This window comes from Oncorhynchus masou, chromosome 5, assembly GCF_036934945.1.
Source record: "Oncorhynchus masou masou isolate Uvic2021 chromosome 5, UVic_Omas_1.1, whole genome shotgun sequence".
Taxonomy (NCBI): domain Eukaryota; kingdom Metazoa; phylum Chordata; class Actinopteri; order Salmoniformes; family Salmonidae; genus Oncorhynchus; species Oncorhynchus masou.
In genome coordinates, this window is record NC_088216.1 from 76,187,167 (window position 1) to 76,214,765 (window position 27,599).

The window sequence follows — 27,599 nt, forward strand, 5'->3', positions numbered from 1 at the left end:
GTTCGAATCCAGCCTGCATCACATCTAACTGTGATTTGGAGTCCCATAGGGCGGCACACAATTGGTCCAGCGTCGTCCGGGTTTGGCCGGGATAGGCCATCATTGTAAATAAGAATGTGTTCTTAACTGACTTGCCTAGTTAAATAAAGGTTAAATAAAAATACAAAAATATTAAAGACAGTGCATTCTGTAGGCCCATTCTGAGAGCAATACTTTAAAATCATTTATATAATACACTATTTTCACGAGATGAATGGGCTATAGTGGTTCCAAACCTGTCCTGTTCCGGGGACCACCAAATCACTGTAAAAAGCTCTTGAGGACCACCATTGGTGGAGTTGCAGAATTTGCTCAACGTAAAATATTTTGGTGGTCAAATGTTGTCCATTTTAGCAGTAAATGTAGCACATAATAATATAATAATAATTATTATTATATAATATTATAAACTATAATAATTATAATTGTTTATAATAATAATAATAATTATTATTATAAATCATTTGCATCGTGAAATTGCTTATAATACCATTAATACTCCCAACTGTTATTATGTCTGGAAGAAAAAATAGAAATAAAAAAATGAATCTAAACAATTTCGCAAACCACCTGCAGCACCCTCGCGGACCACAGGTTGAAAACCACTGGGCTACAGTAAACTAAGCATACATTGGCTTGATATTTCAAACTCGCAATTCGATTCACAAAGGTGATTCAGAGCGAAATACATTTGTTCATGTATCTTTAACGAATATCGACTGTATGAGAAAACGTTCTGCCTCGTCCTCTTTTGATTGGTGCTTGGAAAATCTCCTCTGGTTTTTCAAGATGCACTGCATTTAGTTCGCGTGGCGCAAATGGTGATCCGAATTTGCTCTTTGTGCAATAAAAAGAACAAAGTCCGAACCCCAGGCATAGCGGACGACCTAAATCCAGCGCACCTACTTTTTTCTCCAGACCGTTTTCCTTCCTCTTTCTTACTTTGAAAAGAGAAGTTGGCTATCAGCAGATCATGCGATAGCATACACTTTTCTCTATAGTCAGTTGACTTGTATAAACCAACTATTTGCCCACGAAACCGATGATATGGGTAAGTAGACTAATAAGGAGCTGTTATTGTGTGATTTTGACTTAGCTAAGTAATATTTATGCAGTGCATATTTTCATTAGATTCCCTTAGCACACTCAAAGTCATGTGACTTACTTCCTCACAGTAAAATAGTCGACTGGATAACTTGAATCAGTATGTACTGACTGTGTCACTCAGGCACACTGCTTTTATTTCAATTTGGCAAAATATGATATGAAAGTTGTGTTTTCTCTCTGCAGGTATAAAGTGCATTTTCCCTGGGGCGCTGATTCTTTGTGTGAATGTGGCCAGTATTGTTCTTAGCAGTGAGCATGAAGCAGGAGCACTCCCCACACTGTCCCAGCTGCCCTTCCTCACTGTGTGGAATGCCCCTACAGCGCAGTGTAAGAGCCGCTATGGGGTGGATCTGGACCTGGGAGTGTTCAACATAGTGAGAAATCAGAACCAGAGCTTCATGGGTGACAACATCACCATCTTCTACAATACTAAACTGGGTCTGTACCCAAGATACAACCAAGGAGAGGCAGTTAACGGCGGGGTGCCACAGAATGCCAGCCTGCTGAGGCACCTGAGGGCTACCTCTGAAGACCTCCGGACCTACATGCCTGACAGAGACTTCCAAGGGCTGGCTGTGGTGGACTGGGAGAGCTGGAGGCCACTGTGGGAGCGCAACTGGGAAGGCATGAAGGTTTACTGGGAGGGCTCCAGGGCCCTAGTGAGGGCCAAGCACCCAGACTGGAGCCCTGCTCAGGTGGAGGTGGTGGCCCGCAAGGAGTTTGAGGATGCAGCACGGGCGTTCATGGAGGGCACCCTAAGGTTGGGGGAGCAGGAGAGACCCAAGGGGATGTGGGGCTTTTATGGCTTCCCCTCCTGCTATAACTACTACAAAAACACAACATATAACTACACAGGGGAGTGTCCTCAGATAGAGATGAAGAGGAATGATGATCTGTTCTGGCTGTGGAACGTCTCCTCTGCCCTCTACCCAGATATCTACCTGGATCTTGGGATGCGTGGTCTTGGCAACGACATCCTCCTCTACACACACCACCGTGTCATGGAAGCCATGAGGGTGGGCGCGCAGGTGACCCCCATGGTCCCCCCTGTGTTTCCGTATGCCCGCATTGTCTACACTTACTCTCTGGAGTTCCTCTCTCAGGCAGGTACCCCCTTGTTCAGTATGCTGTTCTGTACTGCCAATCCCTATTGTCTATCAGTGCAATAGTATGAGTCTAAGACTGTTATGGTACGTGTTACATACTGACCCCTGATTGCTACTTTGTTAGGAGGTCCTGGTCCACACGATTGGAGAGAGTGCTGCTTTAGGATCTGCAGGGATCGTACTGTGGGGAGACAATTCCTACTCCACATCTAAGGTACATTACAACTTAGAATTTGGTCCATTCCCTGCATATGCAAACTCACACAAATAATGATTATTTGTGATTTCCTGTTTTCCAGGCGAATTGTGAGGCAATCAAAGACTACCTGGATGAAACCCTGGGCCGTTACTTGGTGAATGTGACCACAGCAGCTACTCTGTGTAGCAGGACGGTGTGCTCCTCTCAGGGCCGATGCCAGAGGAGAGACAAAATCTCCCGTGCCTACCTCCACCTGGACCCCAGTGCCTGGACTGTGGTGCCTGAGAAGAGGCCAGAGGGAGGGCAACGCTACAGGGTGCTGGGCCAACTGAAGCCACGTGAGGCTGTGTACATACAGACCCACTTCCAGTGCCAATGCTATCCTGGCTGGGGAGGTAAACACTGCTCCAAGCCCCTGTAGTTCTGATCGAGACAATCCCCTTGTGTTTAAAGGAGCATCGGTTACATTACGTTACGCTACATTACATTACGTTAGCCCACTCTGATTACTGTACCCACTCTTATGGGACACATTATACCCAGTCCTGAGCCAATAAGGTATAGAAGTATAACAATTGTAACCAGCATTGTTGCATTCGTGACCCTCATTCAGACTCCCCCTGCTCAACACCAATCTACCTCTGACCACTCCAGATAGGTGGGTTACATGTTACCAGTTGGATGAGTTTACTAGTGAGGGATGAAGTGATATGATATTATGAACAGTTTATTTGTAGATCCTGAGAAAGCTAGGAATAAACCATAGTTGGCATTGACATTTAAGCACATGTCTGTTTAGAAAATAGTTTCCAGACATTTTACAAAAGTAGAAATGTAATCTTGTTAAATTACAGTTTATGACCTGGGATTATTCCTATTGGTTTCAAACACGTCACAGAAAATCAGTGGTTAAGCTTGAATCCTTAGTTGAAACAATAACAAAGGGGTCATTCCGCCTCTGTTTCGGTATTAAGCTGAGGGATGGGCCTTTTAGAAGTGTAACCATTCTCAAATATATAGACAGAGCTATGGATGCTTTTAACCATGTTTTGATGCTATACAGTGTTTACACTGTTTCCCAACACTGTAGTAAAACAACACATTTTGCGTTCTGATGGGGTATGCGAGTTGAGCTAAGCTCACGATGCATTTACAAGTTATATTCTTCAAGAATCAATGGGTATATATCATTCATAAGTCCAACAATGGATGTAGCAACTAAGGATTCTAGCTTTAAAATAATGCTTCATTTCGGGACCAAGTTTTTAAAGCTATTAGAGCTAAGGAGATCCACACCAACTGGAGTGGTGCTTGACAGTTTCAGCTGTTAGCTAATGGCAAAGTGATTCTTGAGCACCACAAATGTACTCAGAAATGTACTAGAACCCTGTGGGCGTATATGTGACTCATTAGAAATGTGATGTAATGTACTCATGATTGATACTGTATGGGTGAATGTATTGTCTACCAGATACTTCAACTGAAATGGTTTTGAATTTTACATTCAATAAATGATTTCACTGGCATATCTGTACTAAAATCACAATAGGAAGTGGGCTTCAACCATTTCAGCACAGCTGCATGTGATATCCCAACCTCACACCACAGTGGACCTATTATGGATGTCTTGTACCCACACTCTCATTTAGAAAGAACATGGTTATTTCTATACTTGTGTGTGAGCTGTCAGCAGAGGAGCAGCATGCTGAGCTCTGACAGGATTCCATGGGTTTCCTACTGCAGGTCTGTGACCACCAGGTGGTGGTATGTAATAATTAAACTGAAACAAGAGCTTACCCAAGGCTTTATATGTAGCTACTACTGGTCACCACAGCTCAGAGTGGATTAAGTGGCTCTTTGCAAAAGATAATTGGCCCACAAAAATGTATGGATAATTTCATGCCTCAGTTTTGAAGAGCTCAAAATATGAGTGCTTATCCACAGTATTGAACTAACAGACACTGTCTCGGTGTCTTCTTAGGAACATGTGGTGACCCTGATGCCCTTGATTGATTTTCACGCAGCATGTAAGACCCTTTCTCTTCGGATAGCTGCTGTTTCAATGTGGTGTGGTTGGCTGTAATTTGGCTTTCTCCCTGGAGGATGGGCTTGCTCTTTCCCACTTCCCTCTTTATCACAGCAGATTGGATTGGGGGGGAACGAGAAAGATATCCAAAGGCTGCTGTTTCCACACACTATTATTCCCATATATGGAAACTAGGAATATATAGGAGCCTTTTAGAATAATCAAAACTGTGGTTTTGGCTTGCACTGACTTGAATTACACATGACATTGTGTAATTACGCAATGATAAGTAAAAAGATGAGAACAACTTAATGTTATAACAATTTGAATGCAACTGTAGCTGTTATATTTTCTCCTTTTCTCATGCTCCAATACTGAATAGAGCTGACCTGTAGCCTTCAGGTAGATCAGCTATAATGAGAGGCCACTGTGAGTGTTATCTGGCTCCTGCTAGAAACACAACTCTCCAAACAATTGGCCCTCTCTCCCACTAACTAACCCCTGTCTGTCAGTTCCAGTGAGCCAGGCCCTCACTCTCCATCTCTCTATCCTCTAATCTCCACATTTGTTCATTTTGGTGTCTCGCTCTGTCACCCCTCTGTGGTCACGCCTCCCCCTCCCTTTCCCTGCCGCTCGGTCTAGAGATTGTCTCGGTGGCTCTTGGTATAATAAGTGGTTCGTCACACTCTCTGTCAGTGTCCTTCAAAAGAGTGAAGACTGATCAGGCTTCATAGAGGTCTGATGTTCTTCTGTGAGGATGTGTTGTCCCTTAAATGTGTGAGCAAGTCTATGTTTTTGTTCATTGACTTTTCACTGTGGTAGGGGAGTGGGAATCAAGTCAAGTTTATTTGTCATATGCACAGGATACACATTGTACACAGTACAACGAAATCAGAACCTGTTTGATGTGGTTGTATACCAACTGTGACCACACTGGCTTAGAATATCTTTGACTAATGTCTTCCAAAATTACAGTACCAGTCAAAAGTTGACCCACCTACTCATTTCAGGGTTTTTCTTTATTTTTACTATTTTCTAAATTGTAAAATAATAGTGAAGAAAACTAGGAAATAACACATATGGAATGATGTAGTAACCAAAAAAGTGTTTAACAAATCCAAATATATTTTATATTTGAGATTATTCAAAGTAGCCACCCTTTGCCTTGATGACATTTGCCTTCTCTCAACCAGCTTCACCTGGAATGCTTTTCAAACAGTCTTGAAGGAGTTCCCACCTATGCTGAGCACTTTTTGGCTGCTTTTCCATCACTCTGTGGTCCAACTCATCACAAACTATCTCATTTGGGTTGTGGATGGGTGATTGTGGAGGCCAGGCCATCTGATGCAGCACTCCATCACTCTCCTTATTGGTCAAATAGCCCTTACACAGCCTGGAGGTGTGTTGGGTCATTGTCCTGTTGAAAAACAAATGATAGTCCCACTAAGCACAAACCAGATATTCGTTGCCAGACCCACTGGCTCCAGGTCATCTACAAGTCCATGCTAGGTAAAGCTCCGCCTTATCTCAGTTCACTGGTCACGATGGCAACACCAATCCGTAGCACGCGCTCCAGCAGGTGTATCTCACTGATCATCCCTAAAGCCAACACCTCATTTGGCCGCCTTTCGTTCCAGTACTCTGCTGCCTGTGACTGGAACGAATTGCAAAAATCCCTGAAGTTGGAGACTTTTATCTCCCTCACCAACTTCAAACGTGCTATCTGAGCAGCTAACCGATCGCTGCAGCTGTACATAGTCTATTGGTAAATAGCCCACCCATTTTCACCTACCTCATCCCCATACTGTTTTTATTTATTTACTTTTCTGCTCTTTTGCACACCAATATCTCTACCTGTACATGACCATCTGATCACTTATCACTCCAGTGCTAATCTGCAAAATTGTAATTATTCGCCTACCTCCTCATGCCTTTTGCACACAATGTATATAGACTCCCCTTTTTTGTACTGTGTTATTGACTTGTTAATTGTTTACTCCATGTGTAACTCTGTGTTGTCTGTTCACACTGCTAAGCTTTATATTGGCCAGGTCGCAGTTGCAAATGAGAACTTGTTCTCAACTAGCCTACCTGGTTAAATAAAGGTGAAATAAAAAAAATAAAAAAAAGATGGGATGGCGTATCGCTACAGAATGCTGTGGTAGACATGGTGGGTAAGTGTGCCTTGCATTCTAAATAAATCACTGACAGTGTCACCAGCAAAGTACCCCCATACCATCACACCTACATGTAATTACACTTTTGTTGTTACTACATGATTCCATATGTGTTATTTCATAGTTTTGATGTCTTCACTATTATTCTACAATGTAGAAAATAGTAAAAATAAAGAAAAACCCTTGAATGAGTAGATGTGTCCAAACTTTTGACTGGTACTGTATATTTAAACAGTAGCACAGAAGGCCAATGCACTCTTTGTGACCGTTTCACAGAAATAAAACTCATGAGCTCTCCTGTTTCTAGGTACACGGACACAACAGATGCTTGATGGAGGCTGAGGTGTTTGTGCAGACTGTCACACAAAATGTTCTCTGACACTTCAATAATAATATATCCATCAAATGTAAGAAAATGACATCAGGACATAGAGAAAGAGGGGGGGGGGGCGTGGTGATAGAGGTCACAATGTCCTATTTCTCTGAGATGGGGCTCTGATTGCACTCACTTCACTGAATGGCCATTTCTCCCTCTGAGTGGCAGACAGACTCTATCTGGCTGTTGTGCATGTCATATCAACGCAATGCCTGAATGCAGACTGTTTCAAGATATTCACTTTCTTTATTCATGGAAGATAAATGAATAACCTTGTATAAACTCTCTCTCAGGGGTATGACATGAGAGGAGTGTGTATCTCTGCGCGTGTAGGTGTGTGCACATGGGTTTGTGCGCCTACCTGTGGGTGTGTGTGCGTGTGAGTTGAAGATTTGCTGTCTCTGCAGTATGTGTCCTGATGAGAGGTGACCTGACAGACTGTCACATGTGACTTCTCCACCGATGAGCAGCTCTGTTCTCAATCCCTCCACCCCTGCCAGACCCCATTAGAGCTTGGTGAACACCACCACACACAAACACACACACACCAAGGTTAACCCCATGGACCTTCAGCCAATGAGGGAAACTTGCACTTTTCAGATAAGTAATTTATTATGTAATTCATTTAAATGTGATTTACTTTTGTAAGCAGATAATCCATTTCAGAATTTTCATTTTACTGAATTTTGATCTAAGCTCATTTGAATAAAATGTTTTCTCCATATTAGTCTGGGTAATGAAGTGGATCTCCGAAGAGAGAGATGCTTTTGTTATGAGAGGAGGCTCTCGGTAGTGGCACAATGAAGGAGAAAACTGACATGCTGGTCACCTCACAGTTGGGAAATGCTGATTGGATTGTAGATGGGAACCAGTGAAGAATAAGAATAACGACTTGTAATTTGCTACAAAATAGGAAGAAAATATCTTATCAGTCTCTAGTGACACCTTAAAATACCACTCATCTCATACAATTGTATGCACACAATCATATGTAAACGACTAAGATGGCTGCCATTGCAAAAGGAAAGGGATCACTGCAGCTACCTCGCTCTCCAAACACGATGGCTGCCAGTGCAAAAGGGAAGGGATCACTGCAGCTACCTCGCTCTCCAAACACGATGGCTGCCAGTGCAAAAGGGAAGCGATCACTGCAGCTACCTCGCTCTCCAAACACGATGGCTGCCAGTGCAAAAGGGAAGGGATCACTGCAGCTACCTCGCTCTCCAAACACAATGGCTGCCAGTGCAAAAGGGAAGGGATCACTGCAGCTACCTCGCTCTCCAAACACGATGGCTGCCAGTGCAAAAGGGAAGCGATCACTGCAGCTACCTCGCTTTCCAACCACGATGGCTGCCAGTGCAAAAGGGAAGCGATCACTGCATCTACCTTGCTCTCCAACCACGATGGCTGCCAGTGCAAAAGGGAAGGGATTACTGCAGCTACCTCGCTCTCCAACCATGATGGCTGCCAGTGTAAAAGGGAAGGGATCACTGCAGCTACCTCGCTTTCCAACCACAATGGCTGCCATTGTAAAAGGGAAGGGATCACTGCAGCTACCTCGCTCTCCAAACACGATGGCTGCCAGTGCAAAAGGGAAGCGATCACTGCAGCTACCTCACTTTCCAACCACGATGGCTGCCAGTGCAAAAGGGAAGGGATCACTGCAGCTACCTCGCTCTCCAACCACGATGGCTGCCAGTGTAAAAGGGAAGGGATCACTGCAGCTACCTCGCTTTCCAACCACAATGGCTGCCATTGTAATAGGGAAGGGATCACTGCAGCTACCTCGCTTTCCAACCACGATGGCTGCCAGTGCAAAAGGGAAAGGATCACTGCAGCTACCTCGTTTTCCAACCACGATGACTGCCAGTGCAAAAGGAAAGGGATCACTGCAGCTACCTCGCTTTCCAACCACGAAGGCCTGCCATTGCAAAAGGAAAGGGATCACTGCAGCTACCTCGCTTTCCAACCACGATGGCTGCCATTGTAAAAGGAAAGGGATCACTGCAGCTACCTCGCTTTCCAACCACGATGGCTGCCAGTGTAAAAGGGAGGGATCACTGCAGCTACCTCGCTTTCCAACCACGATGGCTGCCACGATGGCTGCCAGTGTAAAAGGAAAGGGATCACTGCAGCTACCTCGCTTTCCAACCACGATGGCTGCCAGTGTAAAAGGGAAGGGATCACTGCAGCTACCTCGCTTTCCAACCACGATGGCTGCCAATGCAAAAGGAAAGGGATCACTGCAGCTACCTCGCTTTCCAACCACGATGGCTGCCATTGTAAAAGGGAAGCGATCACTGCAGCTACCTTGTTTTCCAACCACGATGGCTGCCAGTGCAAAAGGGAAGGGATCACTGCAGCTACCTCGCTTTCCAACCACGATGGCTGCCATTGTAAAAGGGAAGGGATCACTGCAGCTACCTCGCTTTCCAACCACGATGGCTGCCATTGTAAAAGGGAAGGGATCACTGCATCTACCTCGCTCTCCAACCACGATGGCTGCCAGTGTAAAAGGGAAGGGATCACTGCAGCTACCTCGCTTTCCAACCACGATGGCTGCCATTGTAAAAGGGAAGGGATCACTGCATCTACCTCGCTTTCCAACCACGATGGCTGCCATTGTGTTTTGTGTTCCTTTTTCAAACAGTCTCTGAACATTAATATCAACCTGACAAATGTTGTGTTAGCAGCAGATAGAGCAATAGCGATCCCGTGTGTTGGAGCGCCTTAGCACATACCGTGCTTGGAGCTGATTTCAAATCAACTACATCCTGACACTTAGTGGCCTTGTCTAGGCCCTGGGGACCTGAGAACCTAGTCTAAGAACAATTTGGCCAAAGTTTACAACAGACAGCAAACAGTTCTGTAACATCTCTACTCTCTCCTATAATATGTATGCTGTCTTTTTATGTCTTTTAAAGAACTGCGTCTTTTGCTATGTCTTAAATAAGTGACAGAGAGACAACAAGAGGAAGAGAGAGAGACAGGGAGAGAGAGAGATTAGAATAATGTAATTTGCATATTTCTATACCAATATTGTTTTAAATCCACAATTCATTCAAATTGTGTCCATCTTCTTATCATATTTTTTATTTAATTCTTGGAGATGTAGCTTGCCTTGTGCTTTTAATTAACTTACAGCCCCACTAAACATGACTCTTAGAGAAAAATTCAATTTTTGAACATAGAATAAACTTTTCTCAGTAATTCACTTTAATTAAACACACACACACCACCTCTCCCCTCCCACTCACACACACACACCATAGACATGAATACACATCCTTATATAAATTCAGTCTTTGTACAGGAATCCCAGGAATGCCCGTTGTTCGGCCTCAACAGAAATGTCACGGTTACATTTTGTAACCTTTACTAGAGAACGTTATCTGCTCTGATAGCGAGGCAGAGCTGGGACGGGGACCACGGCGATGCGATTGGATTTGAAAGGTCCCCGTCAGAGTCATGCCCGCGGGCTATCTCCCCTTCACAGTTCAGCAACACCAGCGCTACAGCAGGCCGTCCACACCACACACCACTCTGTAAAGTTACAAGGATCTAATCTGTCCCAGTGTATCTGCGTCTCTCCACACACAGCATCAGGCTGGGGGAAGATGGTGGGGGTAAAGGAGGAGGGATGGAGAATGGAGAGAATAGAGGAGGTTGGGGAGGGATGGAGGATGGAGAGAATAGAGGAGGGTTGGAGGGGGATGGAGAGGATGGAGAGGATGGAGGGATGGAATGGAGAGGAGGAGGTTGGGGGAGGGAGGAGGATGGAGAGAATAGAGGAGGTTGGGGAGGGATGGAGGATGGAGAGAATAGAGGAGGGTGGAGGGGGATAGATGGAGGATGGGAGTTGGGGAGGGATGGGGATGGAGGATGGATTAGGGATGGAGGAGGGTTAGAGGATGGAGAGAATAGAGGAGGGTTGGAGGAGGATGGAGAGGATGGAGAGAATAGAGGGTTGGAGGAGGATGGAGTAGGGATGGAGGATGGAGAGAATAGAGGAGGGTTAGAGGAGGATGGAGTAGGGATGGAGGATGGAGAGAATAGAGGGTTGGAGGAGGAGGGTGGGGAGTAGGGATGGAGGATGGAGAGAATAGAGGGTTGGAGGAGGATGGGATTAGGGATGATGGAGAGAATAGAGGAGGGTTAGAGGAGGATGGGAGTAGGGATGGAGGATGGAGAGAATAGGAGGGTTAGAGGAGGATGGGAGTGAGGATGGAGAGAATAGAGGGTTGGAGGAGGATGGACGAGGGTGGGGAGTAGGGATGGAGGATGGAGAGAATAGAGGAGGGATGGAGGAGGATGGGGAGTAGGGATGGAGGATGGAGAGAATAGAGGACGATGGAGGAGGATGGAGGAGGGAAGGTGGATGGAGAGAATAGAGGAGGGATAGAGGAGGATGGGGAGTAGGGATGGAGGATGGAGAGAATAGAGGAGGGAAGGGGAGGATGGGGGATTCTCTGTCCATATTCTTCCTTGAGGTACACCATTCATGCAGGTATACGTCTCAGTCCACTCCCATTTACACACTAGGGGGCAGTAGTAGTTAATGTAACTCAACAGGTGAAACTGGGCGCTGATATTCCCGATATTTTACTGCATGTGGATAGTCTCTCTCAGTCGTGCTGCCTGGGCGAGGTCCCTACTTGCATTTTCCCAGCCATTTTGGTTGCTTGTCATGGCTGTGTGATGTATTCACCGCTTCATATTTCATATACCATTAAACCCTACAATACTTCAACATGTTATCTTATGGTGACCTTACACATTTGTGTGGCTCAGTTGGTAGGACATGGCATTTGTGTGGCTCAGTTGGTAGGGTAGGGCATGGCATTTGTGTGGCTCAGTTGGTAGGGCATGGCATTTGTGTGGCTCAGTTGGTAGGACATGGCATTTGTGTGGCTCAGTTGGTAGGGCATGGCATTTGTGTGGCTCAGTTGGTAGGGTAGGACATTGCATTTGTGTGGCTCAGTTGGTAGGGTAGGACATTGCATTTGTGTGGCTCAGTTGGTAGGGCATGGCATTTGTGTGGCTCAGTTGGTAGGACATGGCATTTGTGTGGCTCAGTTGGTAGGACATGGCATTTGTGTGGCTCAGTTGGTAGGGCATGGTATTTGTGTGGCTCAGTTGGTAGGGCATGGCATTTGTGTGGCTCAGTTGGTAGGACATGGCATTTGTGTGGCTCAGTTGGTAGGACATGGCATTTGTGTGGCTCAGTTGGTAGGACATGGCATTTGTGTGGCTCAGTTTGTAGGGAATGGCATTTGTGTGGCACAGTTGGTAGGGCATGGCATTTGCGTGGCTCAGTTGGTAGGGCATGGCATTTGCGTGGCTCAGTTGGTAGTGTAGGGCATGGCATTTGTGTGGCTTAGTTGGTAGGGTAGGGCATGGCATTTGTGTGGCTCAGTTGGTAGGGTTGGACATGGCATTTGTGTGGCTCAGTTGGTAGGGCATGGCATTCGCGTGGCTCAATTGTTAGGGCATGGCATTTGTGTGGCTCAGTTGGTAGGGCATGGCATTTGTGTGGCTCAGTTGGTAGGGTTGGACATGGCATTTGCGTGGCTCAGTTGGTAGGGCATGGCATTAGCCAGGCTCAATTGTTAAGGCATGGCATTTGCAATGTAAGCGTTGTGAGTTCAATTCCCATGGGGGACCAGTATGGAAGAAATGTACGAAAAATATATCCACAATCTACTCTAAGTCTCTCTGGATAAAAGCGCCTGCTAAAATGTAAATATTAAGAGTTCACACGTTTAGAGCTCATATATGGTAATTGAGTCTCTTTTTTAGTGTGGATAATGCATCAAATACTTTGAAACATACTTTGTCAGCATGTTGAAAGGTCAGAATGGATGCCAGCCAAAATAAAGGCCTCCAGGAAAGTATTCCTGTGGGACCGATCCAGGGTGGCAAAATGTCGGTAACTTTCCCAAAAACCCTGGTTTTACAGAAATCCTGGTAGGAATGAGGTCTTCTTTTTACCTCTTGAATCCCTAATCTTTTAACCAGGAATTATCTCACCGAATTACAACATTGTCTCTTCGCCGTGCCCTGCCACAAGGAGTCACTAGAGCTCGATGAGCCAAGGAAAGCCCCCGGGCCAAACACTACCCTACTACGGACAGCACTGTCCTATGGGGCTTCAGGTCAGAGTCGGCTATTCTTTCTCTTCTTCTAAGCGTTAGTACATGCTTATCTGAATGAGAACAGAGACAGAATATAGAGGCTGATGACTGGTTGCCCTATGCTGGGCAGCTGGCATCGACCCCACCCTAACGCTTTTAAAATTATAAACTTGTATTAGCTAACGCAACATGCCATTGGAACACAAGAGTGATTGGGCCTATGTACGCCTATTTAGATATTCCATAAAAAATCAGTCGTTTCCAGCTACAATAGTCATTTAACAGTGTCCACACTGTATTTCTGATCAATTTCATGTTATTTTAATGGACAAAGCATTTGCTTTTCTTTCAAAAACAAGGACATTTCTCAGTGACCCCAAACTTCTGAACGGTAGTGTACCTGATCAAGTGCTAGAAATATGTTTTAGCTGTTATCCTTATAATTCCAGTGGAGATTTGACTTTCAATGTATGTTTAGAGATCAAACATTTTTAAACACACTATTATGCAATATTACACCACAACTTGAAAACAACAGATACCACTGAACATTTGAAATTCACAGAACTCAGCTGATTCACTGAAGTATCCTCATGTGGACCATGAACATCTCTAAAACGGTCTAATTTGGTTATGACTGCTATAGTGTTTCTGCTAGAGAGTGTTATGTTGTGGCTCCTGTGTGTGACTGTGTGACATTATGTCTCCTTGCTGTTGTTTCAAGAGGCTGCTGTTAAATGGGTCCTTGCTATCCGGGAGCTCTAACGTCACCCATTAAAGTTGACATGTAAGATGATTAAGGTAGAGGTTCAGGCTAGAGTTTCGGGTAGGGACGTCTCGAGGACCCTGGATAGCACTAACCCTGCTTAATGCTGCCACCCAGGCTGCTCTACTCAGCCATCTTCCAAATCCCTGATTTCTGTACCTGTTTCCTAGACAACCGACTGCCGTTTAAAGGGGCAGTTCTGCTTATTGACCGCATGCCCTTGACCAGAACCGCACTCACATTTGAAGCTGTGATTAGAACCTTTTTTATGGCACTTCAGATCCTTGTGGAAGGATCAGCATAGCGTGGCATTCCATGCAAAACACCCTGCACACTAAAACAAAGAGGTAGGGTTTATCCTGTGTCATCTCAAGTTGTCTGAGTGAGCTTACTATGGTACGTTAGGCTTACTGTGGATCTATTGCTTTCTACATTCACTATCATGTTCATTTAAGTGTGTGTGACAGTATACCAATACATGGTATTAATTGATGACATCTACACCCTGTCTAAAATGACGACAATATCACATTGCCAGTGGGGGATATTCAGCCCCTCTTCTATCCTCCTGTGGAGATCTCTCTCTCTCTCTCTCTGTCTCTCTGTCTCTCTGTCTCTCTCTCTGTCTCTCTGTCTCTCTGTCTCTCTCTCTCTCTCTCTCTCTGTCTCTGTCTCTCTCTCTCTCTCTCTCTCTGTCTCTCTCTCTGTCTCTCTGTCTCTCTCTCTGTCTCTCTCTCTGTCTCTCTCTCTGTCTCTCTGTCTCTCTCTCTGTCTCTCTGTCTCTCTCTCTGTCTCTCTGTCTCTCTCTCTGTCTCTGTCTCTCTGTCTCTCTGTCACTCTCTCTGTCTCTCTGTCTCTCTCTCTGTCTCTCTCTCTGTCTCTCTGTCTCTCTCTCTCTCTCTGTCTCTCTCTGTCTCTCTGTCTCTCTCTCTGTCTCTCTGTCTCTCTCTCTGTCTCTCTGTCTCTCTCTCTGTCTCTCTGTCTCTCTCTCTGTCTCTCTGTCTCTCTCTCTAGCTTTGCTTTCTCTCCTTATATCAACCAAGAGTCTGATGTCTTAATCTGGCACTCCATAATTTATTTCCCGCTCTTAATTACTATGCGATGGTTCTAACAGGTAAACCCAGTCAAGCAAGACTAATGGGATTTCTCCCCCCAGTGTCGCAGGCAGCACAGCTTTACACGGTCAGGAACAACCACCTCCATATTGGGTTTAACTATACTGAACAAAAATATAAATGTATCATGCAACAATTTCAAAGATCTTACTGCGAAGCGCTCACTAAACAAATTTGTGCAGAACATTTGAGAGAAATATGTTTTTTTTGTGCGTATGGAACATTTTAGGGATCTTTTATTTCAGCTCATGAAACATGGGACCAACACTTTACATGTTGCATTTATATTTGTATTCAGTGCAGAAAGGAGCATGAAAGAGAGAAGAGACAGATGGAGGAATGCAAATGATATGTGTCAGGATGAGATTGGGCTTTTGTTTTGATGGCGCTGCTCTGCAGCTGTCTGTTGGATAGCTGTCTGTCTGGCTGCTAGCCAGGCCGCTTGTCACGAGTAGCATATTGGTTGTCAAACCAATTATAGCCTCAATAGGTTTCAGATCGTTCCTTTAACTTATTATTTTTTTGTTTAAAACTCAGTCTCATTAACTTTCTTAAGGACGTAGACCATTTCTGTTTTAGACAGTGTGACGTGATCTTTCTTAGAGGTCATCATCTCTGAGTTGGACTAATCTAATGCCGACTAAACAAAAACCACACACAAACAGACTGAACGCACGCACGCACACACACACACACACACACACACACACACACACACACACACACACACACACACACACACACACACACACACACACACACACACACACACACACACACACACACACACACACACACACACACACACACACACACACACACACACAGTCTGAGCTAAGAAGCCTAACCGGCTATCTCAAGTCAAGGTCACTCAATTAGAATAGCTGAACCTGAATCTTCTCCAACACCCTCTATCTCTCCTCTCTCACTTTCTCTTCATCTCTTAGTTTTTTCTGCCTCTGTTTCTTTCACTCTCTTCTCCTTCTCTACTTTCTCTGATCGGGCAGCAGACAGCGTGTAAGTACTCTAACCCAGAGAAGTCTCTGGGAGCCCTTGCGATTGGTTCTGCTCTGTAGCACTGTTCACAATCGATTAAGAGACGGTGCGCTCCCACTAACAGCTTTCCTCTGCTGCTCCTGTGGCTTTAATACTGTCACATAGACTCCCAAATTCACACCTAACCCTTCAACCCGCTCTTTCCCCTCTCTTTTCTGCAACTCCCTTCACCCTTTCATTTGAAACTCCCTAACTCTATCACCCTGCAAAATCTCTCTCAACATCTCTTTATTCTCCCCTTCTCTCTCGCCTCGATGCTCCACTTTCTTTATTCTCCCCTTCTCTCTCGCCTCGATGCTCCACTTTCTTTATTCTCCCCTTCTCTCTCGTCTCGATGCTCCACTTTCTTTATTCTCCCCTTCTCTCTCGCCTCGATGCTCCACTTTCTTTATTCTCCCCTTCTCTCTTGCCTCGATGCTCCACTTTCTTTATTCTCCCCTTTTCTCTTGCCTCGATTCTCCACTTTCTTTAACCTCCCCTTCTCTCTCGCCTCAATGCTCCACTTTCTTTATTCTCCCCTTCTCTCTTGCCTTGATGCTCCACTTTCTTTATTCCCCCCTTCTCTCTCGCCTCGATGCTCCACTTTCTTTATTCTCCCCTTCTCTCTTGCCTCGATGCTCCACTTTCTTTATTCTCCCCTTTTCTCTTGCCTTGATGCTCCACTTTCTTTCACTCTGCTCTCCTCATTATTAGTTGTTCACCTCCTTTCAACCCTCTGCTCTCCGGACTCACCCTGTTCTATCACCATTAATATCCAATGTTTTTCTATCTTTTATCCTCTGAGAGAGAGATACAGAGAGAGAGAGACTCGTACATTTACTCAGTGAAAACAATGTACTGAGCAAATGTCAAATTGGCCTTTTACCAAATTACAGCACTCTGCACACCCGAATTGACAAACAAACAAACCAAAACAAAGGCAAAGTCTTCTCATGCTTTGTTGATTTCAAAAAAGCCTTTGACTCAATGTGGTGTGAGGGTCTGCTATTCAAATTGATGGAAAGTTGTGTTGGGGGAAAAACATGTACAGAAACAAGTGTGCGGTTACAATTGGCAAAAAACACACACATTTCTTCACACAGGGCCATGGGGTGAGACAGGGATGCAGCTTAAGCCCCACCCTTTTTAACATATACATCAACAAATTGGCGAGGGCACTAGAACAGACTGCAGCACCCGGCCTCACCCTACTAGAATCTGAAGTCAAATGTCTACTGTTTTCTGATGATCTGGTGCTTCTGTCACCAACCAAGGAGGGCCTACAGCATTACCTAGATCTTCTGCACAGATTCTGCCAGACCTGGGCCCCTCTGCATGCAGACTTCTGCAAAAATATCCTCTGTGTGCAATGTCAAAAAATAAAAATAATGCATGCAGAGCAGAATTAGGCAGACCTCGCTAATGATCAAAATCCAGAAAAGAGACGTTAAATTCTACAACCACCTAATAGGAAGTGATTCCCAAATTTTCCATAACAAAGCCATCACCTACAGAGAGATTAACCTGGAGGAGAGTACCCTAAGCAAACTGGTCCTGGGGCTCTGTTTGCAAACACAAACAGACCCCACAGAGCCCCAGGACAGCAACACAATTAGACCCAACCAAATCATGAGAAAACAAAAAGATAATTACTTGACACATTGGAAAGAATTAACAAAAAACGGAGCAGAGTGCCATTTGAGTGCCATTTGGCCCTGAACAGAGAGTACACAGTCGCAGAATACCTGACCACTGTGACTGACCCAAATTTAAGGAAAACTTTCACTATGTACAGACTCAGTGAGCATAGCCTTGCTATTGAGAAAGGCCGCCGTAGGCAAACCTGGCTCTCAAGAGAAGACAAGCTATGTGCACACTGCCCACAAAATGAGATGGAAACTGAGCTGCACTTCCTAACCTCCTGCCAAATGTATGACCATATTAGAGACATATATTTCCCTCAGATTACACAGATCCACAAAGAATTTGAAAATAAACCCAATTTGGATAAATTCCCATATCTGCTGGGTGACATACTACAGTGTGCCATCACAGCAGCAATATTTGTGACCTGTAGCCACAAGAAAAGGGCAACCAGAGAAGAACAAACAACATTGTAAAAACAAACCATATATATATAAAAAAGTCACCTTTATTTAACCAGGTAGACCAGATGAGAACAAGTTCTCATTTACAACTGCGACCTGGCCAAGATAAAGCAAAGCAGTGCGACACAAACAACACAGAGTTACACATGGGATAAACAAACTTACAGTCAATAACACAAAATAAAAATGTATATACAGTGTGTGCAAATGTAGTAAGATTAGGGAGATAAGGCAATAAATAGGTCATAGTGGTGAAATAATTACAATTTAGCAATTAAACACTGGAGTGATAGATGTGCAGAATAAGTTAAGTAGAGATACTGGTGTAAAGGAGCAAAAAAATAAATAACAATATGGGGATGAGGTAGTTGGATGGGCTATTTACAAATGGGCTGTGTACAGGTGCAATGATCGGTAAGCTGCTCTGACAGCTGGTGCTTAAAGTTAGTGAGGGAGATATGAGACTCCAGCTTCAGTGATTTTTGCAATTTGTTCCAGTCATTGGCAGCAGAGAACTGGAAGGAAAGGCGTAGTATATGGGGCTTTGGTGACAAAACTGATGGCACTGTGATAGACTACATCCAATTTGCTGAGTAGAGTATTGGAGGCTATTTTATAAATGACATCGCTGAAGTCAAGGATCGGTAAGATAGTCAGTTTTACGAGGATATGTTTGGCAGCATGAGTGAAGGATGTTTTGTTGCGAAATAGGAAGCCGATTCTAGATTTAATTTTGGATTGGAGATGCTTAATGTGAGTCTAGAAAGAGAGTTTACAGTCTAACCAGACACCTAGGTTGTCCACATATTCCAAGTCAGAACCGTCCAGAGTAGTGATGCTAGATGGGCTGGCAGGCGGGTGCGGGCAGCGATCGGTTGAAGAGCATGCATTTAGTTTTACTTGCATTTAAGAGCAGTTAGAGGCCACGGAAGGAGTGTTGTATGGCATTGAAGCTTGTCTGGAGGTTTGTTAACACAGTGTCCAAAGAAGGGCCGGAAGTATATAGAATGGTGTCATCTGCGTAGAGGTGGATCAGCAGATCACCAGCAGCAAGAGCAACAGAATTGATGTATACAGAGAAAAGAGTCGGCCCGAGAACTGAACACTGTGGCACCCCCATAGAGACTGCCAAAGGTTCGAACAAAAGCCCCTCCGATTTGACACACTGAACTCTATCGGAGAGTAGTTGGTGAACCTGTTGAGCTGTCGAGTCTGTCAATAAGAATGCAGTGATTGACGGAGTTGAAAGCCTTGGCCAGGTCGATTAAGACGGCTGCACAGTGTTGTTTTTTTATCGATGGAGGTTATGATATCGTTTTGGACCTTGAGCGTGGCTGAGGTGCACCCATGACCAGCTCTGAAACCGGATTGCATAGTGGAGAAGGTACGGTAGGATTCTAAATGGTCGGTGATCTGTTTGCTAACTTGGCTTTCAAAGACTTTAGAAAGGCAGGGCAGGATGGATATAGGTCTGTAACAGTTTGGGTCTAGAGTGTCTCCCCATTTGAAGAGGGGGATGACCGTGGCAGCTTTCCAATCTTTGGGGATCTCAGACAATATGAAAGAGAGGTTGAACAGGTTAGTAATTGGGATTGCAACAATTGCAGTGGATAATTTTAGAAAGAGAGGGTCCAGATTGTCTAGCCCGGCTGATTTGTAGGGGTCCAGATTTTGCAGCTCTTTCAGAACATCAGCTATCTGGATTTGGGTGAAGGAGAAATGGGGGAGGCTTGGGCAAGTTGCTGTGGGGGGTTCAGAGCTGTTGACAGGGGTAGGGATAGCCAGGTGGAAAGCATGGCCAGCCGTAGAAAAATGCTTATTGAAATGAGCGATTAGCGTAGATTTATTGGTTGTGACAGTGTTTCCTAGCCTCATTGCAGTTGGCAGCTTGGAGGAGGTGCTCTTATTCTCCATGGACTTTACAGTGTCCCAGAACCTTTTGGAGTTTGTGTTATAGAATGCAAATTTCTGTTTGAAAACACAAGCATTTGCTTTTCTAACTACCTGTGTATATTAGTTCCTAACTTCCCTAAAAAGTTGCATATCGCGGGGGCTATTCGATGCTAATGCAGTACGCCACTGGATGTTTTTGTGCTGTTCAAGGGCAGTCAAGTGTCATGATATTGCCCTCTTTGGGTACAGCAAACACCATCCCCCTCTCTCTGCAACCAGACTGCTGTGGTCAGAGAGAGGTCGTAAATTCCCTGCCTCATGGCCACACAGTTTAAGAGACAGAGTGAATTTTCATAGAGAACAAAGGAATTTCTTTTACCTCACAGAACTTGAGGTTCGAACAAATTTCATGTTCCGGAGAAGGTATAAAAGATCGGTGAAGAATCCAGCTACTAACTGGTCCGTTTGTTACAACTTGGGGAAGCTCATGGGAGACGGTGTGGCCACATTACCATAACGCTGTTTATATAATAGCCTCAGATATGAGGTTTACATCTAATTGTTGTATACGATGAATGAGTGAATATGATACTGTTTACACAATTTTACAATGTGATTTTGGACTGTTTAATGAAGGAAACTCCAATTCCCTTTTGAGTTGAACTAAATCAGAGAACCGCCCCTGAGCACAGTTAGGGTCTAACCACAACAGAGAGAGGGAGAGAGACGGACAATTCTACAAAATAAACAACTTTTCAACAGCGATCAAGACGACACACTGAGCGTAAATATATATATTGATTGCAATTGTTCCCGAATGAGTGAGTGTTCATGTGCGAAGGATTAACATTTCAATTGTTATAATTATTAACTCTGTAGTGGCTTCTCAGTCGACCCCCACTTCTCTTTTTGTCCATCAAGCCGCCATGTCGGTTTAGCCCACTAGGGAACATTCTCCTATCATTTCTTGTAACCATATTTACTGTTTGTTTATGCATTTCTGTGAATTACTTAGTTAGTAATAAATAAATGATTTAAGACAATTGATGTATGGATGACTCATAGTGAAGACTGGGTTCGTGCAGATAACCAACAATTTACGACGTTTAGAATGAGACTAACTTGAGGTAAAGTAAATAATTCATTAATCAGAAGACTATGGATCAGATATGAAAATATCTGAAAGGTTATATTGGGATATTATAACTTTGTAATCTGAATATTTTCCTTGGTACCCCGACTTCCTAGTTAACCTCTGCGCACCAAACCCGTTAGCGGGATTAAATTTGACAACATACGGTAATCGCTACATAAATAGTCATATTAAACATTCATGAAAATACAAGTGTTTCGAAAGCATAAAATCTTGCTAATCCAACTGCGTTGTCAGATTTAAAAAGGATTTACTGCGAAAGAATACGATGCGATTATCTGAGGATAGAGCCCCATAAAAAAACTATTTCAACCAGTACAGGCGTAACAAAATCACAAATTGAAATAAAATAAATCGTTTACCTTTGACGATCTTCCTCTGTGTGCACCCCAATGCTCATTGTTACACAATGAATGGTATTTTGTTTGATAAAATCCATTTTTATAGCCTAACACAAAACATTTTGTGAACCGCTTGTGCCGTGAATCCCGTGTCATTCAATTTTCGATGACACATTCAATGTAAATACACACACTAAACGTGACTTTTCCAGTCATGTTTGGTTTCATTGCTATCAACTGGTTTTTTTGTAACACAACCAAACTTGATGGGTCATTTCGCGGGAAGTATTCTTTTTGGATCTGATTGACTGTATTTTAACCCAATGACCACTGATCGTCTTGAAATCTAGCTGGGTAGATAGCCAATGATCTGAGGTAAATGGCAATATGTAATGTTTATGTGTGTAGTAAACTCCTGCATAAAGACGGTCATTCGCCATTGAAGATTCATACTGGAAGGAGCCAAGCTTGTGACGCACAGCACTTTTTCGGTAATGCGCATCTTCAGCTGTTTATATATCGAACATCATGGCAAATAAGTCAGGGAAGCTAAATCTAAGACTAGATATACGAATGTAGACAAAATTATAGAGGAAATTGATCGTGATAGTGAAACAGATCTTCTTTTGGAAGACGATTCAGCTAGCGTCCATAGCTATGACTCCAAAATGGAAGCATATTTTTTGAACAGAGAGGACATTGTTTTGGAGTGGTAGGTTATTCTCATGCTAATGCCGTTGTTTGAAATTAATAATATAAAATATTATTTGTGATTTTTTTTTGTACATTTTATTTGCAATATATAAAAATATAATGAAATGTGTAAAGTACACATTGGCTATGCATTGTGGATGGGGGTATGTTTGTATGTATGTGAATGACCCATAGCCTATGTTTGTGTGTGTGTGTATATATACTGTATATAAATGGAATCGAGTAGAATGCAACAGCAAACCCACACATCGCAACACAGCGACCATGCTTCCTCCTCTCAGTCTACATATTATGGATTAGAGGGAGCATGGTCAAGATGCGTGTGTCTGCCCCTCCACCCCACCCCCACATGAAATAGCCTATTTGAGGCAGGCCCACAACAATGGCCAAAGTGAAATGGAACAGCACTTTATGTTCCCTGTACTCTACATATCTGTTTATTATACCTGTTGATACAGGGCTCATATGTGAAACTATTCTAACTGAACATTTTCTTTCACAGTGACACTGACTCCGAATGGGAGCCCCCAGTGCCAAGGTGTCCATCCTCCACTGAAGCTGGTTCATCCAGCTGGACACCTGTTGTCTCCGGCTCCACACCTCCCAGGCCATCTGGAGGTGTGAAGGCACTGACAAAGAAGTGGAGGAGGGGAAGTGTGCCACCTGCTAACGAAGGGACAGAAGGGTGTTGGCACACTGTCCTAGAAGATGATGTGGAGCCACCTCAACCAACATTTAGGCCGAAAAGGAAGCCAGGACCTCAGGTGAACATGACCGCAACTTACAGCCCCCTTCAGTTTTTTCAGCTGTTTTTCACCCAATCCGTTGTCAATTGGCTCGTGTCTAACACTAATAAGAATGGGGAGAAGAAGCAAGCAGGCAAAAAGGTAGCATGGAAGCCCATATCCATGTCAGACTTTTTCTGCTACCTTTCACTGGTCATCTACATGGGGCTGGTGAAGCTGAAAAGCCTGAGGGTCTACTGGAAAACATCATCTTTCTTCCAACTGCCTTTCCCCATGACTGTTATGTCTTGCAAAAGGTTTCTGGTTATTTCACAGGCGCTTCATATCAGTGACCCAAAGGTTGATGAAGCGAATGACAAGAAGAGAGGCACAGCAACGTTTGACACTGTGCAAAATAAAACCTCTCTACTACAGCATTGTTGAGGCCTGCAAAACCTACTTTCAGCCAGACCAGAATGTGTCAATAGATGAGAGGATGGTAGCCTCAAAGGCTAGAATTGGCCTCAAACAACACATGAGAAACAAACCAACCAAGTGGGGTTACAAGCTGTTTGTGTTGGCTGATTCTGTGTGTGTTTACACATGCATTTTTTTTGTCTCCACTACTCTGTAATGGAGTTATTGGATTTTCAACTGCTAGGGAAGGGCTACAAACTGTTTGTGGATAACTTCTACACAAGCCCTACCCTGTTTGTAGACCTTAGGAAGCTTGTGGCACCATTCATACCAACAGGGTGGGCTTTCCGAAGACGAAGGTGAACGACATGCCTAAGCGTGCTGAGCGGGGGACCGTGCGATGGATCCGTGAAGATGGCCTAGGACTACAACAAGAGCATGGGAGGTGTGGACCTGTCGGACGCGCTAACAGGCTACTACAATGTTCTCCACAAGACAATGAAATGGTACAAGACCTTCTTCTATCATTTCATCGACATTGCTGTGGTGAATGCATTCATCCTACACAAGGAAATGGCTAAGAGCTGTGGAAAGCCCTTCCTCTCACAGAAAGCCTTCAGAGAGCTGCTCATCAAGGAGCTTGCTGGCAGCAGCACTACTGCACCACGTTCTACCTACTCTACCTCTGTCCCTTCTGTCCCTTCTGCTCCTGCCACAAGTGTTCATCTGCCCAAATTTATTTCGGCAGGCATGGATATGCCTAAGGGCCAAAAGGGCACAGCATGGAGGCGTCGCTGTGTTGCTTGCAAGATGAAGTCCCCCATCACCTGCACCACATGCTTGGTGACCCTCTGCTTTACAGCAGAAAAAGACTGCTATGGCACCTGGCATCAGCAGCACAATATTGTGTAGAGCTTTAGTAAAATGTGTGGGGTTATATCCTTCCTGTTTGGCCCTCTCCGGGGGTCTCATCGGATGGGGCCACAGTGTCTCCTGACCCCTCCTGTCTCAGCCTCCAGTATTTATGCTGCAGTAGATTATGTGTCGGGTGGCTAGGGTCAGTTTGTTATATCTGGAGTACTTCTCCTGTCTTATCCGGTGTCCTATGTGAATTTAAGTATGCTCTCTCTAATTCTCTCCTTCTTTCTCTCTCTCGGAAGACCTGAGCCCTAGGACCATGCGTCAGAACTACCTGGCATGATGACTCCTTGCTGTCCCCAGTCCACCTGGCCTTGCTGCTGTTCCAGTTTAAATTGTTCTGCCTGCGGCTATGGAACCCTAAACTGTTCATATTTACTCTTGAGGTGCTGTCCTGTTGCACCCTCTACAACCACTGTGATTATTAGTGTCTGACCCTGCTGGTCATCTATGAACGTTTGAAAATCTCGGTCATGTTCTGTTATAATCTCCATCCGGCACAGCCATAAGAGGACTGTCACCCCACATAGCCTGGTTCCTCTCTAGATTTCTTCCTAGGTTTTGGCCTTTCTAGGGAGTTTTCCTAGCCACCGTGCTTCTACACCTGCATTGCTTGCTGTTTGGGGTTTTAGGCTGGGTTTCTGTACAGCACTTTGAGATATCAGCTGATGTACGAAGGGCTTTATAAATACATTTGATTTGATTTGACAACTGGAGCAAGACGCTGGCTCCAGTGTGACTACACAAGCTGCTCATCATCAAGTCCACTTCGATGTGAGTAAAAATATTGCTTTAGTCCCTCCAATTCGAGAGTGAGAAGTTGATTCTTATTTCTCTGCGTTTGAGTGTGTGGCCGCTGTGCTACATTGGCCACTCGAGGTTTGGCCACTCCTGTTGCAATGTAATTTGTCTGGGAAAGCCCAGGAAGTAGTAGCTGCTCTCTCCCTGGAAGACAGTTTACACTACGGTACAGTTAAAACTACAGTGTTGCGGGCTTATGAGTTGGTGCCTAAAGCTTATAGACAGCGCTTCAGGAACCACAATAAACCCTCTCACCGTACATTTGTTGAGTTTGCAAGGGACAAAGAGTCTCTGTTTAATCGCTGGTGTTCAGCCAGCAAAGCTAACACCTTTGCTGATATTCGGGAGTTGATGCTGTTGGAGGATTTTAAAAGCGACCTCCGAGATAGAATTGTAGTTCATTTAAATGAACAGAAAGTGATAACATTGGTCCACTTAGTGTCAGACATGGTATCAGGACGTTTCCGTGTTGGTGTAGTGTCTACACTGCCAGTAAAAGGAGTCACACTGCTACTAGGGAATGATATTGCTGGTGGTAATGTCACTCCTGTGTTAGAGGTAGTAGACAACCCAGAAATCAGAACTACAGATGAGAAATTGGTTCAAGCATTTCCACATGTTTTTCCTGCTTGTGTGTTAACGAGGGCACAATCTCGCAAGCTAGGAGATGTGGTGGATTTGGCTAGTACCATTTTTGAGAATGTTGAGGTAGAAGACAATGCACTGAGTATTCCTTCTGCAAGGCCGACAGTTTTTACTCCTGTAAAAACTAAGACAGGGGAAAGCAAAATCGCGCCCCAATTAAATGACATTCTTTTGTCTGTCACCCCCAAGAAGGTGATTAATGTCAAAAGGGAGACACAAGTCTTCACAAGTGTTTTGCTTTGGTAATTTCCATTTAGGAAGCTAAAACTAAGGAGACTGCCTACTTTATGGAAGCAGGAGTTTTGATGCGTAAATGGGCAGCTCATGACACCATTAATGACTGGAGTGAAGTGTGTCAAGTGGTTGTTCCTACACCGTTCCGACAGCAGGTGCTGAGTCCTTCAACATTTTTTCTGGTCAGGTTTAAAGTCTGACGTTGTCCAATTTTGTAAAACATGTCACGTATGTCAACTCATTGGGAAAGCGAATCAAACAGTTCCTCGTGCTCCGCTCTGCCGATTCCTGTGGTGGGGGAACCGTTTGAAAGAGTGATAATTGAAGGTGTAGGTCCATGAGCCCAAATCTCTGGCTCATCTCTGTCAGCACGTTTGTCTGGACCATATCTGGTGGAAAAGAAACTCAGTGACACCAATTATGTGATAAAGACCCCAGATAGAAGGCGTTCTTCCCATGTGTGTCATGTTAACATGCTGAAAACATATTATGTGCGTGAAACTCCCAACAGTTCCTCAGGAAAGCCGGTCAAGCCTGCCGTCTCCAGTGTGGCTGCGGTGGTGCTGAAGCCTGGCTGGGACCTAGAGGAGGATAAGGAGGACGGGTTGGAGTTACACCATACGTTACAGCAGTGTGAACGCCTATGTAATTCAGAGATGCTGAAAAAGTTACCCTCTAAAATGGAGCATTTGGATAACGATCAAACTAAGGATCTTATCCTATTGTTAAACAGTTTTCTCAATGTGTTTCAGGACATTCCAAGGCGCACGTCCATCTTGGAACATGACGTAGATGTGGGGAACGCTGCTCCTATACGTCAGCATTCGTATTGGGTTAATGCTAAGAAAAGGAAGGTAATGAAAAGTGAGGTAGCTTATTTATTACAGAATGACATGGCAAAACCCAGTAACAGCTCCTGGAGTTCCCCATGTATTCTTGTTCCTAAGCCTGACGGTACGTCCCGCTTATGTACGGACTATCGTCGCGTAAATGCAGTTACAAAGTCTGATTCTTTTCCTCTACCTCGCTTAGATGACTGCATTGATAAAATTGGCTCTGCTGCTTACGTTGGTAAGTTAGATTTGCTAAAAGGTTATTGGCAGGTGCCTCTGACCTCTCGAGCTTCTGACATATCGGCTTTCGTTACACCTGATAACTTTGTACAATACACTGTGATGCCCTTTGGCATGTGCTATGCACCTGATACTTTTCAACGGCTAATTAATATTGTGTTTGCAGATGTGCCAAATTGTACTGCTTACCTTGACGATGTGGAGATTCTACTTGGTCGGACCATCTCTTCACTTTGAGAAGTGTGTTTCAGCGGTTGGAGAATGCTTCTTTAACCCTCAATTTGGCCAAGTGGGACGAGCTCAAGTGCGCCCAGTATCTGGCAAAGGGGAAGCAATTGCTGCTTTTTCTACTCCCACGACTTGCCGCCAGTTGAGCAGATTCCTAGGGATGGTAGGGTACTATCGTACATTCTATAAGAATTTCTCTATGGTAGTAGCTCCCCTTTCATCTCTGCTTAGTCCCAAGGGACCATTTAAGTGGCCCAAGGACTGTAACT

General features: G+C 44.4%; 1 protein-coding gene across 1 annotated transcript; it reads left to right on the forward strand.

The window, feature by feature from the left end:
* Positions 1-942: 942 nt before the first annotated feature.
* Positions 943-3,977, forward strand: hyal1 (hyaluronidase 1). The gene is made up of 4 exons (XM_064966835.1): positions 943-1,090; positions 1,330-2,249; positions 2,377-2,466; positions 2,552-3,977. Exons 1-4 carry the CDS (start codon positions 1,087-1,089, stop codon positions 2,870-2,872), a joined length of 1,335 nt encoding a protein of 444 aa, XP_064822907.1. The 5' UTR covers positions 943-1,086; the 3' UTR covers positions 2,873-3,977.
* The last annotated feature ends 23,622 nt before the right edge of the window (positions 3,978-27,599 follow it).

Excerpts from the sequence above, each read along its gene's own strand:
- hyal1 (XM_064966835.1), top strand. Across the intron at positions 2,250-2,376 it reads CTCTGGAGTTCCTCTCTCAG|GAGGTCCTGGTCCACACGAT; the intron begins GCAGGTACCCCC and ends CTACTTTGTTAG. Across the intron at positions 2,467-2,551 it reads ATTCCTACTCCACATCTAAG|GCGAATTGTGAGGCAATCAA; the intron begins GTACATTACAAC and ends CCTGTTTTCCAG.